This window comes from Ursus arctos, unplaced genomic scaffold (assembly GCF_023065955.2).
Source record: "Ursus arctos isolate Adak ecotype North America unplaced genomic scaffold, UrsArc2.0 scaffold_10, whole genome shotgun sequence".
In the NCBI taxonomy this organism is placed as follows: domain Eukaryota; kingdom Metazoa; phylum Chordata; class Mammalia; order Carnivora; family Ursidae; genus Ursus; species Ursus arctos.
The window spans coordinates 53,590,585-53,610,449 of NW_026622764.1; the positions used below are offsets into that span (position 1 = coordinate 53,590,585).

General features: G+C 47.2%; 1 protein-coding gene across 1 annotated transcript in view; it reads left to right on the forward strand.

The window, feature by feature from the left end:
- The first annotated feature begins 1,803 nt into the window (after positions 1-1,803).
- Positions 1,804-19,865, forward strand: part of CBY2 (chibby family member 2) — a 75,125-nt gene continuing 57,063 nt past the window's right edge. Inside the window, exons 1-3 of the mRNA XM_057306762.1 lie at positions 1,804-1,856; positions 6,243-6,312; positions 6,797-6,889. Coding sequence (XP_057162745.1) covers positions 1,804-1,856; positions 6,243-6,312; positions 6,797-6,889 — 216 coding nt within the window. The remainder of the gene's footprint in view (positions 1,857-6,242; positions 6,313-6,796; positions 6,890-19,865) is intronic.

Here is a 19,865-nt window from a genome sequence, read left to right on the forward strand (position 1 = left end):
CATCTCTACTCTTCTATTGCTCACTGAGAAGAGTTCAGTGGTTGCTGGCTGGGAAACCGGGGGGCTATGTAGCACAAATCCGCTAAGATATACAATGGGAGGCTACTGTATTTTTTGAGAACTTTTGTAAGTTCTTGGCTACCATTATTTTATGTCTTCTGGAATTTTCTAGTCCCTATTCCTTTTTGCGCCTCCCCCCACCTCTCCCTCTTCCTATCCCTCAATGCATGCGTGCACACACAACCGATGTATACGAGTCTTCAGGGCAGAAAGTGGCAGACCAGTGGTGAAAAAGCAGAGGCAAACTGCTCCATCCATTCCTGGGGGTGGCAGGATTCGAGCCTGGCCTGAGGTGCCCGGATGAGAAGCCTCCCGCACAGGAGCCGTGTCAGGGCCTGCTAGTTCTTCAGCTGAGACGGAGCCCTGTGCAGACAAGCAGCTCTCCAGCTTTTAAGAAAACTCACCCCACTGTGGCATAGCTCTGAGTGGTAGAAACCATTTCTTTTTCTTAACATATTTCCCCGCAGGGCACACGCAGGGAGTCAGGTCTCATCTTTGTGTGTGGCAGATTGCCAGATATTTGAAGGCAACCCTATCTCAGAGCCACGGGTCCTCCAGGCATACCATTGCCCTTCGCTTCAACAGTGTATGACGTAATCCCCTGGTCCGCCTCATGCCACTCTCTCCTCCGAGTCCACTTCAAACCTCCTGGAGTGTGGCAGCCCCCACACTGAGCAGGTGTCCCAGGCTGGCCCTCCAATGCAGGCCAGCTCATGACCGATTTTCCTTTATGTAACCTTTTAATTGTATTTGTTTACATTAGCTTTTCTGTCACTCACCTCAGTCATAACCACTGACTTACTGAACTTGTGGATGAGTAAAGTATCTACAACAAACAAGGCTTCCCCACCCTGTACTTTTCTATCCTATTATTTTTGTGGGCCTAAGAGCGGGATCTTATATAAATTGGCATTATATTTTATCTAGCTAGTTCCCGTTCGATGTTTCTGCCTGTCAAGATCTTTTAGAATCTGATTACGTTATTTCCATCAACCAACAGCTTCAGGTCATCGGCAAATATAAATATTCCTCCCACATCTGTGTCCAGGTCTATGATAAAATGTTGTGCCAGTCAGAGCCCTGTGGCTCCCCACCTGGAAACAGGGTTGCCTCTGATCTTTAAGCAGTACCTTTGGGTGGTTATTCAACAGTTACCATTCTATCATCTTCCATGAGCATGTGATATTTCTCTATCTTGCCCAAAGGAGCATCAGGAAGGCTTTGAAAATGAAACCCATTGTGGAATTTGGGCCTACTGGGTTATCACTATTCCTTTTCTACTAACTTTGCCAAAAAAGTGACCTAAGATCCAGTATTACTTGATTTGTTCTTGTTGATCTTACGCTGGTTTCTTGTGGTCATTCTGCTCTCAGTATTTGCCCCGATTGGTCACAGACTCACTTCCCAATTCCTCAGAAACCATAAACGTGATTAAGCTATTCTCGCTCTACAGACTCTCTGGTGGGTATTTTATTCAGGTCAGGACACAGCAGTTACCATTCCCTTCTGATCTCTTCACCAGTCTTTGGTTTCTGCTATTTCTTGCCTAATTTTGTTGCACCCATTTCAGTCCGGAGATCATTTTTCTTCACAGTGAAGTCAAAATTAAATAGCAATTGAAGAACCTGACTGTCTCTGAATCATTCCTCTGCATTGCACTAAACAGTGGCCCCGACTACCTTGATCTTCTTTTTGCCCCAATCGTATTTTAAAAGGGCCCCTTCTTTTGTGGCTTCTTGCATGATGATGATGGTGATGATGATGATGGTGATGGTGATGACAGGGATGATCTTTTGGTAAGAATAAGTTTATCCTGGGCGTCAGCTCTGCTGGCACTATTCCTGTTTTTTGTTTTTTTGTTTTTTTCTAAAGGATTGATTGATTGATTGATTGCGCTTGAGCAGGGGGAGGGGCAGAGGGAGAGAGAGAATCCCAAGCAGACTCCCGGCTGTGGAGTCTGCTGTGGGGCTGGATCTTGTGACCCCAAGATCACGACCTGAGCCAAAATCAAGAGTCCGATGCTTAACTTACTGAGGCCCCCCAGGCGCCCCTCTCCTGGTACTATTCTTAAGGTTTGAGCCATTTTCCTACCTTTATCATAGGTAACTTTGTCATTTTTTTTTTTTTTGACCTCTGAGTGTGATCTTTCAAAATCCGAGTCCATGGCAGGAAACTGCAGGGATGCTAGTTTGCACTTTTGGGAGTTCTCCAATACTCTTCTCCATCTGGCCAGGTGGCTCGAAGCAAACTGGCCGACAGCTCTTCCTCTGTTTGTCCTCACCCACATTTCTAGATGTATAATGTCTCTTTGTGTACATATTTCTATACACAGCCCCCTTCCTACCCAGACTGTTTCTTGGAAGTAGGACACACCCTCTCCTCATCATGTCTAATCTCGAGTCAGATGAGGATTCAACAACAATTTTGCAAGTATTGAATAAATATTTATAGGTGCTTACTATGTGCCAGGCCATGCGTCTTGAGGGTTTTTACAATCATGGGTAGAACGCTCTGTGTTAGAGCTTTGCAGTTCTTTATGACCCTGCTCTGTGCCTGGATAGGTAGACACCTGAGGCCATAAATAGTCTTTCTGGTCCTCCTTCAGAACACTTCCTTACACAGGTCACAAGGCATTTCTGGTGCCTTTAGTATTCCTTCTGTATCAGACCTGTCACTCTCTGTAGTAATAAGTTTCAAGGATTTATTTGGGTGTTTTCCCTCTAGATTCAGTTCAAAGTCTTATTTGTTGAGAAGGACCCTGCCATGTAAAATGCTGTTTCTGGCCCCCTGGGGTTGAACAATTCCATAATTTACAAATGCTTTAAAAATAGGAACTTAGGACCCATGAAAATCCTCCTACATTTGAGTTCTCTGGTTCTCCGATGTTCCTGTGCCTAGGTGTCCTCTGGGGATCTTGTTAAGAATGCAGACGGGGGGGCACAGACAGGGATCCTGGTGAGGCTGGAAATCTGCATCCTTGCAGGCAACCAAGACAGGGATGCACAGTGGTATCTATGCCTGCTCTCTTCTTTGCTGTTCCCGCTGGCCCTCAACCCTCAGAGCCAGCATTTTGGGTTGCTTTTGCCTTGATTGTCTGTTTCTCCAACAAGTGGATTGGTGGCTTCTGCCCTGGGCTGAAAGCAGATTCTTTTTCACATCTGCCATGCTTGGGAATCCTCAGGGTTCTGTACTCCAGCTGCAGAAGGACTGGCTTTCCTCCATGGCCCGAGCCCCATCCTCACCCCCAACACATCACTTTCCCTGTGTCACCTTTCTCTTGCCTCTGCATGTGGTTTTGAGCCCTTCTACCTTCCTGAAGCTCCATCCTTCCTGGGTTTTTCCTGCACCCTATCACTCTCTCTTACAACTCTTTAACCCTCAGATGGAAGTATCTTTGTCATCTATTTGCCCCATTCTGTTGCCCAGACACAATCATGGGTATATTATAGGCAAGGTTTATCGGATTATTACCAATGCTCTCCAAAGGACAGATTGCAAACCAAAGGCAGAAGGGGAAAGAATTTTAGAGAATTGCTTGTTTTTCCTTGTGGTTCAATCTCTTCTCTACCCACCATCCCCTCACATAACTGCAGGAACACTGATTGTGGCTGAGAGGCTCCAACACAGAGCACACTGTTGGTCCAGGCCACCCCCGTCGCAATATTTGATCAGTAGGCATTCACGGTGGGTGGCTAGACTTTTACTAAGCACTAAACATATGTCGGCTGTAAGGAACTCAGTCCTAGAAGGACACTTAGCTGCAAAACACGGCCCTACAGACCAAATATGCAGAGCGCTTAAAACCCAAATTAGACGCAGACATGACTAGTTCTGTAAATGAAGCTTAGAACCAAAAGGATCGTGAATGAACAGGTCAAATGAAATCATGACCCCAGGAGGCTCCCTCTCTGGAGGTGGGTCCCCAGTGGGATGAACGGGCTCTGGTGCCCCCCTTCCCTCACTCCAGCCGTCTTCTATCGCTTCTCTCCCCTCCTGCATCCTTTCAAGCTTAGCACCGGCACTTTACAGGCTATTATCCAGTAAATGACTTTTAGAATCCTGCTTATGAATATTTAGATAAATGCTCAGATTTTTCCCAGCTGTCATGCTTATTGACTTTGAGATGGTTCCAGTTCTCAGGGCCCCACCGGAGCGCACATGCTGAAAAAGTCCCCCATGAACTGATTTCGCCTGTAAAATCCCCCTCATCTTGAGCTGCCTGTTCCGTCGAGCTCCTGGCTTGTGTGGGCCTGCCCTCGGCCTTCCCACCCTCCCTCATAGGGTTCCTGGCTCCTAATTCCATTTAACCACATTTGAGCTACAAAATAGAGCAGCACGGATGTGGGCAGGGATGGGAGGTGAGGGGGGAATCTAATTTACCGCTGCCATGACTACAGCTGTGAAATGAATCTGTGAACCCGTGATGGATCAATCTCATGAAGGCGGGATTTAAATTATTAATAATGGCAAGAAATGCTGCTCTGTGTTCCATCCCAGGATCCTAGGGTGAGGGGACTTTGGGCTTAATTGGGTAGAGGATTAAGATTCTCAATGCAATCTTGCCAAACTCTCTCCTGAGTGTCTCCCAGTTGTGGCTACAAAAGTTCATGCTACAGATGGTTTTGGCTGGTTCAGAATCAGGGCCGGCTTTGACTGCCTGCTGAGACAGAGTCCCACTTGCCACCATCCACGTGATCATCTGGATACAGCCCATCACCCCCAAGGAACCCGTCTGTAATCTGGGAAGCTAATGGCCTGTGTCCCTGAGGGAAATAGGGCCCGTGTTCATGTAGAGCAGGAACAAGAAGACTAATGAAAAGAAAGGGAAAGATTGAAAAAGGTATTTGTTTCAGCACTTTGCTGATGTTTCTCTGAGGGGGGCTGTGGGATGAAGAGGGTAGCAGGGCTGGTAGAGGAGTTTAACTTCCTACCTAAAGTACCACTTCAAATGGCACAGGAAGCAGATGTGTATCAGTAGCATGAGAGGCAATGTCAAGACATGATATTTCACACCCATGTAATGTATTCCCCCCTGCAGCCCCCCCGTGTCATGGCCAGTAGCGTGCAGTTCCCCACCCCCCACTTACTCTTATAGATCCATTCTGTCTGTGTGCTCTGGTCTTGCCAGGCCAGAAGTTCTCCATCTTGCCGCACGTATGAGGTAGAAGGCGTTATGTTTTCGTATGGAGACTCATGGGGAAGTTCAGAGTTGGAAGGCGGGACAGAGAAGAGGATGGCCCTCCTAGAAGGGCTAGTCGCTGCGCTCCTATCAGAGGGGAGCACAGGGGCAGGTCAACTTCCACACAGGGACCATGTTAGGCACTGGGGGTGATGGCCTGTTGGGAAGGTGGGGAGGCTACTGTCCATCTCATGCAGACTCTGCCCATCCCAGATGGTGGATGTCACAGGTTAGAAGGGGCCAGCTAGTAGATGATGGTAAATAGGCCCAGGTGCCATTCCAGGCAGCAGACCCCACGTTGCCAATAGCTGCTTTGTTTACTGTAAAAGGCTCTGTGGATGCCTTCAAAGGCCAATGGGCCAGGCTTCCATAACTGACAGTCTGATGTTCCAGAACATTCTCCATCCTTCCTGGCATCTGACTCTGCCCAGCCCAGTGACCTTTCCTGCCTTACCGCTGCCTCAGGTAGAATGGGAAAAATACCAAAGTAGATGCTGTAGCAGCTTAAAAATCAAACACTGAGGTCTGTCCCCTCTAGTCTGTCCACTACAAATACCACCATTATCGAGAAAGGTTTCCACAGGGCCTGATGACAGAACGTTGGCTCTGAGGCAGGCGTCCTGCCATCTTGTACCATAGGATCAGAAGGGACCACCCCAACACACAGACCCACACTGTGTTCTTCGTCAGGAATCTCTGGCTTTTAACTGGGGGCAAAAAAAAAAAAATGTCATTCAAAGGGATGAGGGCAGTCTTTGGGGTGCTTCAATCCAGAAGTCATCTCATGTAAACTGGCTGAATGGCAGAGACAAGTGTAAGGGAAAATGCCCAACATATAAATGGGCAGTGAGGATGGTTGGTAGAAAAGACACAGACGGTGGTGTCAAATGACACCAGCTTAAATCTTGGCTCCTGCATTATAGTGGAGTAACTTTGGGTAACGTATTTAATGTCTCTGTGTTTCAGTTTCTGTACTTTTTTGATAATCATATCTTCTTCACAGGTCCCCGACAGGGAGGACAAAGGGAGAGGGGGCAAGTGCATTCCTGGCTGCTGCTGTTCTTACTGGCGAGGTAAGCAGTTCAGTGGCCCTTCAGAGACGGGCCAGTTCCTTGCCTGGGTCAGCGTTCTGCCCGTGCACAGAGGGACAGGGAGCGGGTGAGGGGCTGCAGTCTGAGGCTGAGGGTGAAGAGGATGAGGGAGAGAAGAGGAGGCTGCTTGCTCTCTGTGGGAGGCTCAGCACCTGTGGGAATTACAGGCAGATCTTGTTTCACTTCCAAAGGACCCATGGGAAGGCCTGGGTCTGTGCCAGCCTGTGGCCAGGGCATAGCAGCTGTGTTCTCAGGATGAACCACTGAAAAGGGGTAATGGGTCCAAGCGGGCAAGATGGCAGATCCTAGATCAGGTGACCACAGGGATCAAGAACTAATGGACACAGATAAGCTCTTTAGGCAACTGTCAACTCTTGCCCTGTTCCAGGCCTCAGGGCCAGATCAGGAGACTCTCCTGGGCTCTACCCTTTTAATGGGATAACGCAAGTCCTACCTCACTTACCAGGTGCTCCCTGGGACCCAAAGAGGTAATGCAAGTCCCCATGAAAGGACTTTGAGACGTCGAAGCTGCCAAACACACAGAGGGATCATACTTAAGGTAAGGGTGGGCCTGTCTGGTCATTGCCATCTTCATGTACATTTACTCAGTGTTCTGTCTGCCACACCTGCCCTGGGCTGGGATGTGGCGGGGTCTTCTGGGGCTGGGGGTTGTAGCCTACCTGGGCCAAACGCCAGCTCCCTGTCCCGAATCTGCAATGGAAGGGTTCAGGAGGAGCCTCTCGATCCTAGATCCTGGGGTGATTGGATGGTCCCAGGCCTGCTGCTTCCGCTGTTTTAGAGTGGGGAAGGAGCCTGGTGTGTGCCGGGGGGATTTCAGGACATGCGTGTAGCAGTGGGAGAGGGAGCCTTCCCGTTTGTAAGGGACCTGTGAAATGCTTGACCTGAGCCTGCTTCCTTTTCCCACTCCCTGCCTTTATAAACAAATATGAGGGTAACACTTCTTGCCTAAAGTGGTTTGTGCAGGCTCAGTCTCCCAGCAACCTGGTGTCAGGAAAATCCAGGGCCTCTCTGATCCCCATGAACTCCTCTGTGACAGGAAAGCTACTCCGCTGAAATGTGGATAAAGGATTGGCTGGATGCCTGTGTTTGGGATAAAGCCGACAGGGAATCATGCTAAGTTTCCATGTGGTGGCTTGCGGGGAGCAGAAGCAGGGGTAAAAATGATCTGTAGCACATACTGAGCCCCTGCTCTCAGGGAGCCCCATGAGTTAATACTCATCGAATCCCAACCACAGCCTCATGAGGCTGAAATTCTTCCTGTCCCCATTTTACAAAGAACCCAGGGCACAGGGAGAGTATGTGGTGGCCCTATGGCAGACAGCTGGCTGAGATTCAAACCCGAGTGGTCTGGGTCCAGAGCCCCTGTTCTCAGTCACAGACTTTCCTGTGCTCACAGCCCCATTGCTTCACATGCTGTGGGTGTCAGTAACTGAGGTGAAGGGGCCTCCAAAGAGCCACTCCCTCTAATGTGTTGCCTTAGTGGGGGCGATACTGTCTGATCCGCGTTGCTGAGCCCCCAGGAGCGTGAAGTGTGGAGCTCAGGGGCCAGTGGAAAGCAGCAACGGGGGCCGGCTTCACCAGGCTGAGGGGCATCCCTTGAGTTGTAGCCGGTAGCTTCCCTTTGCAGCAGAGCAGGGATCTCATTCCAGCTTCTCACCATAACCAAACTGGCCTTGTGCTTTCTTTGTACCCAGTGCCAACCCACTTCACCAGCGGACATAAATGCCCTGCAGTCATCCTTGGGGGAGGGATTGTAGGGGATGAGACACAAGGATGAGGACTGTGAGACGGAAGTCTGGGGTACCCCTTGCCTTGGTTTCTACAGAGCTGAGCACATAGGGGCATTTATTCCAGAGGTATGTTAGTGATGGTCTTGCATGTGCGAAATCCTATGGCAGTTTAATGAGTGCTCACTGAAGGGTGACTGAGACCTTGGAGACATGCCCAAGTAAGGAAGATGGTGACTCTGTTTCAGGCATTCTTCCATCTGTTCACCGTGAGCGTGACACAAGCCCCTTGCTATCTTTCCCTGGTTGAGACCTTCTCTGCAGACTCAGATGGCTCTTGCCGTTTTGTCTCTGTAGTTCTGGGTACCCAGGACTTGGATCTTGGGACCTGGCCGTCACCCCATGAGTATGAATGGTGGAGGGGTCAGTGGTGGGAGGTCCTTTATGTATGACTGCCAGAGATACCCTCCCCCCGCCTGAGTCCCTCTTTCCTCAGGGGGCCTGAACCCTGTACCTCCACACCACCCGCCCCCCTATTCCCATCTTCGGGACTGCAAACGGTCCTGCTGCATCATCCCTAAGCGTGAATTTCCACCTAATTCATCCCAAAAGAAAAACATTACCTTGTGATAAGATGAGGCAGGGTTTGATATGAAGAAGAAATCTTGAATTCTGTTGGAAAAAAACCAGAAAGACAATATTGAAAAAAAAAAAAAGGCATCTTTTTTCTATTTAAAAATATGTTGTTAAAAATGTGATGTTGGCTTTGGGGTAGAGAGGCCCTGGTTTATAGAATTCTTCTATTTTTACATTAGTGTTGTCTCTCTTAATGGTTTCCTTGAGAAATGACAAGGTTAAATTTTATAAAGTCCATGCAAACTCAAGAGAATTTTCACAAAATCACGGATTTTGGAAATTCAAGTTTGCATGTTCACCTCGCAAGCCTTGCTCTGTCGTGAGATGAAGGATTTCTGTACAGAAGAGGTGATGGAGGTTCAGAGGGTCTAAATATTTTAAAAATGAGTTTTAGTTTCAAAGAATCTGTTTGTGTCATTTAATCACCCATTTGCCTTGAATGATACATCAAGAATTTCATGTAAAATTGGGATAGAATAGGCCATCAATTCTAATAATAGAGACCAGCCCAGTGGAAGTAGTAAAGAGATGAGAACTGGAAATTGAAATTTGAAACTTAAATGTTCAACACTTATACTTATCCATAGTTTACCCATGACACAGAACACTATTCAGGAATATTACTTGGCTGTTAAAATGATAGTTATAAATTTAACCAATACGGACAAATATTGAAGTCACAATTCTGTTGCAAAACTAAAATACAAACTTGTACATACAGTATGTTTAAAGCAGTAAAAACACAACAGAACAAAGCTACAAAACAAGGACCACCACCACCACCAAACATAGAAAAAATAAGAGTGGGAAGGACAGAATCAAAATCACTTCAGAGTGAATCAGCTTTATTTATATTTGGATGTTGGTAGATGGAATGATGCTTTTCAGATTTCTGCTTTTCAAATTTTCCATTAAAAAATGAACAAAAGTAGATTTTATTTCTTTTTATGTCATTCTCCTAAAATTAAAATATGCACATAATTTATTAAAAAGCCCAAACAAAGAAGGACAGGAGGAAGGAAAGGAGAAAAGAAAGAGAGGTGATTATAAGAGGGAAAAGGGAAGCCTAGGGAGCCTGTCCTGGCTCCTCTAATGATTTTCCATGACCTTGGAGTAGTCACCTACCCTCTCTTGGACTCCAGGTTCTTCATTTGTGAAGTGGGGATAAATAATGGCTGGGAGAATTTAAGGAGACAAAGATCATGAAATTTGCGATACACGCCCTATGCCCCTGGACCGCTCTCCTGACCGTCTGGGCAAGACATGTACAGAAAATGCTGCTGTTTGTTTGGGAGCAGAGGGGAGGCAGTGTGCGACCGCCCCTGGGGCTCGGCGTCTCCCCCACCAGTTGCACTCAGGGCACCCTGGTTGTAGAGCTCTGTCACCATCTGTGAAGTTTCCTGGCTGACAAATTGGCTGGCTCTCCCATCCCTCTCTTATCAATATATTGCACACTTTTCTTCTTAAATACACAGAAAACTGCTAGGTGCTCTGTGGGAAAGGGTTATTGGGGCAGCAGCTCTCAATTGGGAAAGGCAAAGGAATTATAATAGCATTTAGGCCAAACAGCATTTGGAACTATGGAAAAGGGAGTAGAAAGGGTAAAGAAAATCAAGTCCAGCAGATTATGCATATCAAAATACTATTGAGCAAAAACATTGTAAATCAAAATTAATATCCTGTGACATCTCTATGGCATTATTTGCCACAGAACAGAATTCATCTTTAGGAAGGTCTTGGGTTCTAAAAAAAAAAAAAAACAGAACCAAAAGGGGCCTCGTTATGGGGTGGTGTCGTGTTTTATGACAGCGTGATAGTAACATAGATGGTACCTCCTTCTAGCACCCCCTGCCCATGTGAGATCAGAAGGGCGTTTTTGCACCTTACAACGGTGTGGTGTGGGAGAGCTTTCAAAGCATTTTTAGATATATTTTTTTCATGTAAATATTGCTACCACACTGTGAAGAAAGGTATTTTTATACTTGGGGAAACTGAAACTTAGAGAAAGTAAGTGACATGCCCAAGGTCAAAGGCCCTACCATGTGCTGGATACTCTGACACCACAACATGGACACCCACATTTTACAAAAACTATTTGGAACCTCTCAGGGAATCAGTCATATGGCCTATTGCTTATTCAGTGATGACTAAGCTGCTTTTATATTCAAGTTGCTCATCTAATTTTATTGGATTTCCCCACAAACCATGGGGAAAATCATTTCTTTAAAGAAGAGAAAGAAGGGAATAGGTTGTAAGTGTGACCCTACCCTGATTTGTCCCGGGCAGTGGAAGTCTCTGAAATTGACGTGCCTGCACAGATCCCTCCCACACCCCAGTTCATCACATCTTATTTTTTTGTTATGTCCAATCCACAGATTGGGATGGGGCATGTAGTGGTGGGAAGTGTAAACGACCCTTCACAAGTCAATGGTAGGGGACTCATAAAATACAAAACAACAACAATAATAGCTAACGTTGGAAAGCCTTCAGATGCTATGTGCCTGGCGTAGCTCGAGATGCTTTACGTGACTGAATCCCTCTCATCTTCACAGATAACCTATAAAGTATGTCCATTGTTATTCCTAATTGATAGTTGAGAAAACCAGCAGGCAGAGGGGTTAGTGACTTGCCCAAGTTTGTGCCCTAAGAAGTGGGAGACAATTGACCCTCAAACTCAGGCAGTTAAGCTCCTGAGAGAAGAAGGAAACAGTGTTCTTTGCGATAGACTCACATCTACCCCCAAACAGACAGACAAATGGCACTCCTGCTTCTCTGTCGCAGTCTGGTCCTGTGGCAGACATCACTAGTCCCTCATGGCACTCTTTCCTGCTGAGCCCAAATGGGCCCTCAGAATCTTCCTCGACATATACTCCCCCACTAGTCTCTAGCAATTAATCCATCAGCCTGAGTGATAGAAGCCCATTTGTCATTTCTAGGGCCCACTTTCAATTAATTTGTAAAAGGCGTTTCTAAAAATAAGTGCAGGTGCATATGTGTGTGTGTGTGTGTGTGTGTGCGCGCGTGTGCGTGTGCACGTGTGTCTGACTTTATGAAATGAATGAAATTAAACTTGATTCTATTTGCATGTACTGAGCATTTGCTAGGGGTCAGGAAGGCACTCTTGTGCCAAAGTCTCAACAAATTTCTATCTTAAAGGTATTGGCAAAATATTCCACATGAAGAAATCTTGATGTAAATTCTTTTGAAAAGTTCTGAATCTGTTGTAGACCCCTTCTTAATTTAGGGCTTAATTTAATGTTTTGTGCAGTGTGGCTACCCTGGGTTTTCACACACCAAGACATTCTTCCATGTGCCTTTAAAGGCATTTTAGCATTCCTCTACAGTTTTTTCAGTGCCTCTCCAAATTTTGCTAGCAGGGCATTTATTTTCAAAGCTTTTGCTTTATACACAGTTCCATTCACTTGACAGCATTGTATTTGTCCTACTGTAGTGGGTAATATATTTACAAAGGCCCAGTGCATACAGGGGACATGTTAAGAATGCTTGATTCATACTGTGCAAAAGAAATGGCCCGAACTGTTTTTCAGAATTAGAATTACACTTGGTATTTGAACAGCAGGGATATTAGGATTCTGAGAGGGAGCTTCATGGCAGGGCACACACAAAAGACAGTTTCCCAGCAATAGAGGCTTTACCTCTCCAATGCCCCAACGAAACTTCCATGAGGGTAGGAGGAACCTAGGATGGTGCATCTGTTTTGAAGAAGAGGGATGTAAATGCGTGTGTGCCAGCTAAGAACACCCAGCTCTTAGGATGTAGTCGGTGTGTAATCAGATTGGGATTTAAAAATTCAAGTTGCCCGAGTGGCTCGCACTTGGTAACAGAATCAGATCCAGAAAAATAATGTAGTCCTGTTTCTAGGTCAACATTAGCAATGATGAAGATGACCTGGATGTTTGACTTTCTGAACCTGGTTGGATATGGCCATGCAGTCATGACAGCAAGGGAAGGTACCACACGGGCCTAGGAGAAAGTGGGAATCAGCCACCTCTAGCAACAGCACAAGCAGTCCACTGCCAAATAATAAAACCCAATTTAACGAAAACGTGCCAATCAAACAGTATTGGGTGAGAGAAATCACTCCAAAGTGAAATACTGACAGGCAGGGTAAGACGAGGCCTTCCAGGGGCCTAGTGGGCATTGCGAGAAGCATACTAGTGTCTGTTGACCTAGCAACAGATTGTGGAATAGATTCTAGGAAATAATTAGAGGTCATTGATATAATTGAGCTCTAAGGTTGTTTCGCAAAGTGCTCTTTGAAAAAGTAACAAAATCAGAAGCAGTGAATGATTAATAATAATCAGGAATTGATTAAAAATATTATAGCTTGCAAATACAATACAGTGTGATGTAGCTATTAAAAGGATTTGTAGAAAATTTAATAACATGAAGAAATTCATATAAGTATGAATACTTACATGTGTTAATGGAAGTGTGTAATATAAGTATTGTATGTCACCTGCTTTTAGAGGTATGTTTATTTATAATTTTATATACATATATAAATTATTATTTGTAAAGCATAATATACCTTAAAAAGCAGGTGACACACATTTTATAAAGCCTGGGGAGGATGTGACCAAAGTGTGGAAGTGATTGTTCCCCTCTGAATGGTGGTGATGTTTGCTTTCTTTGTTTTTCTTACATATAGTTTCTCAAACATCCACCATAAACATGTATTACTTGTGCAATAAGGAAAAGACACACATTATAGGGTATGTTTTGCTTGTTTTGTTTATGAATGGGGCTTTATGTTCACTAAGCCTCTCTGCTCTGTGGGCACGGTGCTTGGGGGCACGGCCACTGAGGCCGGGCAGAGAACTCCATCAGTCATGAGCGTGCCTACCTGTTGGCACCGTGGGCGGGGTTGACAGACTGAGCTCTGGCTCTATCCCAAGTTTGATCTTTTTTCCTGGGCATGGCGGTGAACTAAAGTCGCTCTCTTTTAGGAGGCCCCCCTCCCGATATCCCCTCCCTGATACTCTTCTTCACACACACCCTCTTTTCCTTTCAGATACTCTCCCTTGTCCTGACACTCACCGTCTTCCGGATACCTTTCAAACAGATCCTCTTTTTCTTCCAGATGTTTTTTCTTCTGTAGATGCTTTCTCTCCTTCAGGTACTCCGGAGTCTCATACAGATATGTGTTCTCTTCCAGGAACATTTCCTCCTCCAGGTACTCGTCTTCCTCAGGATAGATTTCCTCTTCCACATACTCATTGTCTTCAGGAGATAGATACTCTTTCTCTGAATGCTCATGGTCCTCTCTCTCTTCTTCCTCCGAAGACAAGGTCTGTGTGGAATACTGGGATGTTGTGGGAAGGGAAAGAGGGGATGTTCCTCCTGAGGACTGGTTATTTTCGGCAGACATGTTGGGGCAGCATTAAGCTGATGAAACCCTTCAGCAAGCAGCAGGCAGTCGCTTTACCATCCTGGTAACCAAGAAAGGAATAAAATCCCATTAGTCAGTAATTCCCCACTGCATATTGATTTAAATCCATTTTTGTTCACTCATTTCATTCAGTAGGCTTTGGATGGCCCTTTGAGTGTGCAGATCATGGTAGCCCATGAAAAAGCCTATGAAAAGGCACAAACAAAGGGAACAGAGGTTTTACCCTCAAGGAGCTGGTCGGAGAGACCACACCCAAAGGCTACACCTTTGCAATTACGGCACAATATGAAGTGAAGGAGTGATTCAGTGTCTGGTGGTGGCGTCATCAGAGAAGACTTTTAGTTTCTGTCAAAAACTATTTATTGCCACAATAAACAAGACAGAGGATGTCTTGCAGGAGCTTGAAATCTGGCGAGAAAAGCAGGCACGCAAATGGGTTTCTATACACAAAGTGCCAAGCGCAATGGGAGAGAGGTACCTGTGGGGTGGGACAGTCGGGGGAACTGGGGCCTCGGTCAGTGGTCAGCAAAGGGCCCCGTCATTGGAGGTCTGCCAGGCACATGCTCGAGGCCATCACAGGCACCGCCTCCTCTGCCAGAAGCACCACCCACTGTTCGTTCCCTCAACAAACACTTATTTTTACTTCCCAGCTCTGATACAGCTGGGAGCACCTTGGCTCCCCTGGGAAGTCGTGTGTGCTCCATCCTAAGCTTCTCTGTACCTTCTGTATCTTCATGAAAGTAACTGTGTTGGAATATGACAGGGTTTGCTTGCACATCTGTCTTTCCAACAGAGTGTGAATGTTCTGAGGGCCAGAACAACAGATTCTTGTTTAAAATATACTCGAATCCTTCTACTCTTTTCCTTCGCCACTGACTACCCGCAGTGAGCCATGTCATCGCCGGGTGGGATGACTGCAACTCTTTTTAGACTGGCCTTCCTGTGAGCCCGGCTGCCGTCCCCCTATCATTGTCCAGGAAGAGTGGTCGTGGGAACACAGAAATCAGATCATGATCTCCAGTGCTTTCCCCCAAGGGCTTTCCCTTGTACTTGGAGCAAGCTGTAAACACCATTCCATAGCTTCTAGGCCCTGTGAGGTCTGGTGCCTGCCAGGCTCTCTGACTTAATCTCTTGCCATCCCTCCCCTGTTCTCCCACCCCGAGAGTCTCTCCTGTAGCACTTACTGTATTTCTGATTATGTTTCTCTGCTTACTTGTCCAATCTTTCTTTTCCACTAGACTATAAGTGTCTAAGTGACAATGACTTTCTGTGACCTGTTCCCCACTCTGTCTCCAGTGGGTAGCTTGGTGCCTGAGGCTTAATGAATGTCCAATAAATCTATGATCAGTGACTGAGTGAAGGGCAGGAATCGATGGCTCTAGAGCACTGTGTCTCAAAGTTTTAAAAAGGATAATATTGGGCGCCTGGGTGGCGCAGTCGTTGGGCGTCTGCCATCGGCTCAGGGCGTGATCCCGGCGTTCCGGGTTCGAGTCCCACATCGGGCTCCTTGGCTGGGAGCCTGCTTCTTCCTCTCCCACTCCCCTGCTGTGTTCCCTCTCTCGCTGGCTGTCTCTCTGTCACATAAATAAATAAATAAAATCTTTAAAAAAAAAAATTAAAAAGGATAATACTTATTCTGCACAAGGGAACAAGTTGAAGAGGCTGCTCATTGTGGAGGCAAAGTGTCCCGAATCTTCCGATTTGCTCCAAGGACTTAATGGAGCAATATCTTGGCCTTCCTTTTTTTTCAGATCTTAGACCAGGAAGCCCTGCTTTAGGGAACTGGCTGGATGAGATCATAGGATCTCCTGCCAGCACGTGTGCAACCTGATGCCCAACCTGAGAAGTGTGATGCATGAACACATTCATAGTGGGCCAGTGGGCTTATCTGTCCACCTGCAGGGTTGCTAGAACCCTTGGATTATCAGATTCTGAGAGGATTAGCCTGGGGCAGAGGGTGCTGCCCAAACTTCCTTTCAAAGGACTTGCTGCCCAGCTGTGGGGACTGTGGTCTACAGACCGCCTCCAGCCACCAGATCCTTCAGGAACTGCCTTGGCGGCAGAGCCACCTTCTCTGGGCAGCCCGCATCTGCTGACTGAGCAAGGTGTGGGGGGTGGGTAAATGTAAGTTCGTTGGACTCAGGCCAGGTCAGCTTTAACAGGCAAGCTTGCCGAGCCTGTTGCAGAGAACCGTTCCTTTTGCCAGTCCTTCCTAGCCTTTCTCGGGCCTTGGTCCCTAATATACACCTTCTCTTTCCACTGGTTGCACCTCACGGTCTGCATCTTTGAGTCCATCTCCGGACAACCCACCCTGTGACAGGCAGCTTCACAAAGTGTAAACCGACTGCAGAATTGGGGGAAAGCAAAGGGGAAAGTCCTCAGAGGGTAGTTTGGTGTCTTAGAAGGTTGGAGGGTAGGGAGTAAGCAGAGCTGCCTGGGGTGGGGAAAAGGGACCTAACAGAGAATTGACTGGATGGTAAAAGCAAGGGCAGAGCCAGTGGGTGGAGCGCTTTATGAAGCATTTTGTGCTGGGTGCTAACTGGGAAGGCGAGAAGATTAAAAACTCCAGAGCACAGGGTTCTTGCAGTCATTTACCAGAAACAGCAGAGACCCTTTCCTCTGGCACTCACAGCTCTGTGGTCTGCGTGTGTGTTTTTAGTAGGCTCCCACAAATGCAGCACCGTGAGCTGTAAGTCACACCCGTGCGGGGGGGGGGGGGGGGGGGGAGAGCGCCGTTGAGGCAAAGGGTGAGCTATGGGAAAGCGTTGGGGCCTACATCTATGTCTACCGGAGCCTCCGCTGTTTTAAAGGAGCCCCCCCCCAGGCCTATTTTGACTTAAAATCTGAAATGTGCCAGTTACTATAGCTGTCCACTTCTGCCCCTGCTCACTCCTGAGCCCGGCTCCCTAGGCCGGCCGGAGAAGAAAGGACTGGGGAAAACGAGAGCAATCGGAGACCGGGTCTGTCCAGCCCTACCCCAGGAGCGGCGAGGGAGCACGGGTGGGCACCAGCCACTCCATCAAAGGCGTGCTTACACGTCAGGGATTTCCTACTTTTCACACTTTTTAGCTGCTTGAGATCAAGGGTCAGAATCACCGGGTCCCCTGGACGGCCCCGAATGCATTTACCAACGGCATGCTGTCATTCAGGGATAAGGACCTTTTCTTTCCGTTTTCTCACCAGACCTCGCAAAAAAGCTCAGTTCGCTGCATTCTCATTTCAACGATCAGAAAAGAAACTGCACTCTTGACATTCTCCCCTTAATTCTGCTAGAAACTTACAAGAAAAGCCATCGGGCAGAAATAAATATCAAGGCAACTTGATAAACCCAGTGTCTGAGGCAAACATCTGGGTTTTGACTCGTGATTCAGATCTCGACTCATTTTGACCCCGGTTCCTGACACATTGTGGCTTAATTTCTGGGGTTACAGAAGGAAACATCCACTTTATAATGGCCAATCATAGGTCATAAAATTTTAGACTGGCTTCACAAAATGGCTGCGTCAATCAAAGCAGGCCGGCAGACGTATTTTATTCAGCTTAAGTAATTTTTAAAAGAAATTGAGAGTGAATATTTAGAATTGTCAGAATTCACAAAAGAAATTAAGAGTTCTGGCTTCTCTCGGAAGCAGGAATCTCAGGCAACCCCTTCTTGGTTTTCCCACATGGAGACGGGGCTGCTGAGGTGAGGCTGCCTCCCTGCAACGGGGCTGCACAGTCCATTTCTGGTTCCGTCCTCACCACTACCTGTAATCTGCTCAGATGCTCAGGGAGGCTCATCCTCACACCGGTCCTGTTGTTTTGCTTAGAGTAGAGCCATGGCTCTCTGTCTCTAGCAAATGTTGGAAAACAAAAGATACACTAGAAGGACGGATATTTCTCACACTTTGCCTACGCATGCATTGGCTTTATCTTTCTGGCCCCACAGAGCGATGGGGCCTTTGCTCGAGGCTGTTTGGTTCAACACTGAATGCCGTACCTACCGTGGTGATTGGCACATAATAAACACTCTGTAATACCTGTTGAGTGAATAAATGAAAGAGCAAAGAAAAGTATTAAGGGTTAAATATATACTATGTGCATTGCCAAGGATATTTGCTGATTATGTACGTATGCTTATTTAATGAAGAGGGTAGAACTTTATAACAGAGGTCACCATAGGACCACAGTCTTGGAGGTTTCGATCTACGTAACCCCTTCCACATTGCACTGTAAGTGAGAGGCCCAACTGATTTCCCTACAGTGATTTTTTGGGGGATCCCATTTTTCATTCTGAGGGGTTGAGGCCAGGATCCCCAAACATTCTTAGTTTGAAATACATGAGGAAGACATAAGTAATGTAATAAGTAGAAGAGAGCACTCCCTTTGTAAATGGCTGATCTCATGAAAAATAACAGCAACCCCTACGCATGCATTGGCTTCCAAGTGAGTGACCTAAAGAAAGGCTCCATGTTCTGATTGTGGCTTTTTAGGTAAACGGATTGGTAGGGTCTCGGCACTGGTTTCCAAGATGGGAGGGTGGTGCTGCTCCTGAGTCGTTCTTTGCCCCTCTCCCTGGGGCTGGGGCTTCGTGCTTTAGAAGTCAAGTGCATGCAAAGGGACTTGCAGTTGGGTGGGAACAAAGTCCTTGGGGCAGGAAATTGGTCTGCCCCATGAGAATGAGCATGTTTGCTTTGGAAAGACATGCAAGGACATGATTTGTCAGCTCTCCTCCCCTCACGCCTCCTCCTGGGTCCTCCTCTGCCCTCTGGACATCAGGACAGCTATGTTTCCAGGGAAGCAGCCCAAGGACCTCAACTGATCCTTGGTCTGTCAGCACCAAATGGCTGCTCTTTGTCATCACCATCCTCCCCCTTTGTGTTCTCAAAAGAAAGGAAGGGTCTGGCTTCTCTGACAGGGAAGGCATTTGGAAGCCCAAGTGCCCTCTGGTCCCTGCACACTGGTTCCAGTGTCCAGCTCTCTGTCACAGCCAGGGCTCCCTTGCTGGACGTCCCCTCCCCCAGGGTCCAGCACACACCCGCTGATGGACCCTTCCAGGTCCAGCCCTGCCAATCCCCCTGTGCTCCAGCAGGGGGGCAGCTTTGTAGACTGGCCACTCCCCATCAAAGACTCAACACTGCTTCCCACAGAACCGCGTCAGAGGGTCCGCAGAGGAGGGTTCTGTGTGGAAATGGAAAGGGAAAATTGAAGCAGGAACAAGAAATAAACTTCTGAAAGTACCAGCAGAAGGGCATGGTGGTCAGGATCTGGGGCCAGGTTTCCTGGGGTCAAATCCAGCTTGGCCACCTACATGCGACTTCAAGTGAGTTTCTTAACTCCCCTGTGACTTAATTTCTTTATCTGTAAAATGAGGAGAGTGGAGAGAACCAGTCTCCTGTGAGGATTCAAAGAGGCAATACACGTAATTAAGTTGCGCCAGACACAAACGTGAGCTGTGTTGTTATTGCACACTTATTCCTGAAGTATGAGGGGAGTGTGTGTGTGTGTGTGTGTGCGCGCCTTATTTAGTTCATGGCATGGGGACAGAAAAAACAGACTGCTTTCTGCTGCCCTGCTCCCTGGTAGCGACTGCAGCTTAGTGAGAGTTTGGGAGATTAGGGTCTGTCTGTCATTGAGGTCCTGGTGGCTGGGCCCTGGGGGAAAAGATGGCCAGGGATATTGCCAGAAGCGCGCTCCCTTATCCTTGGGAGGCTGGAACCCTCCTTGGAAGACTGCCTGGCCCCAGGGAATGTTATGGT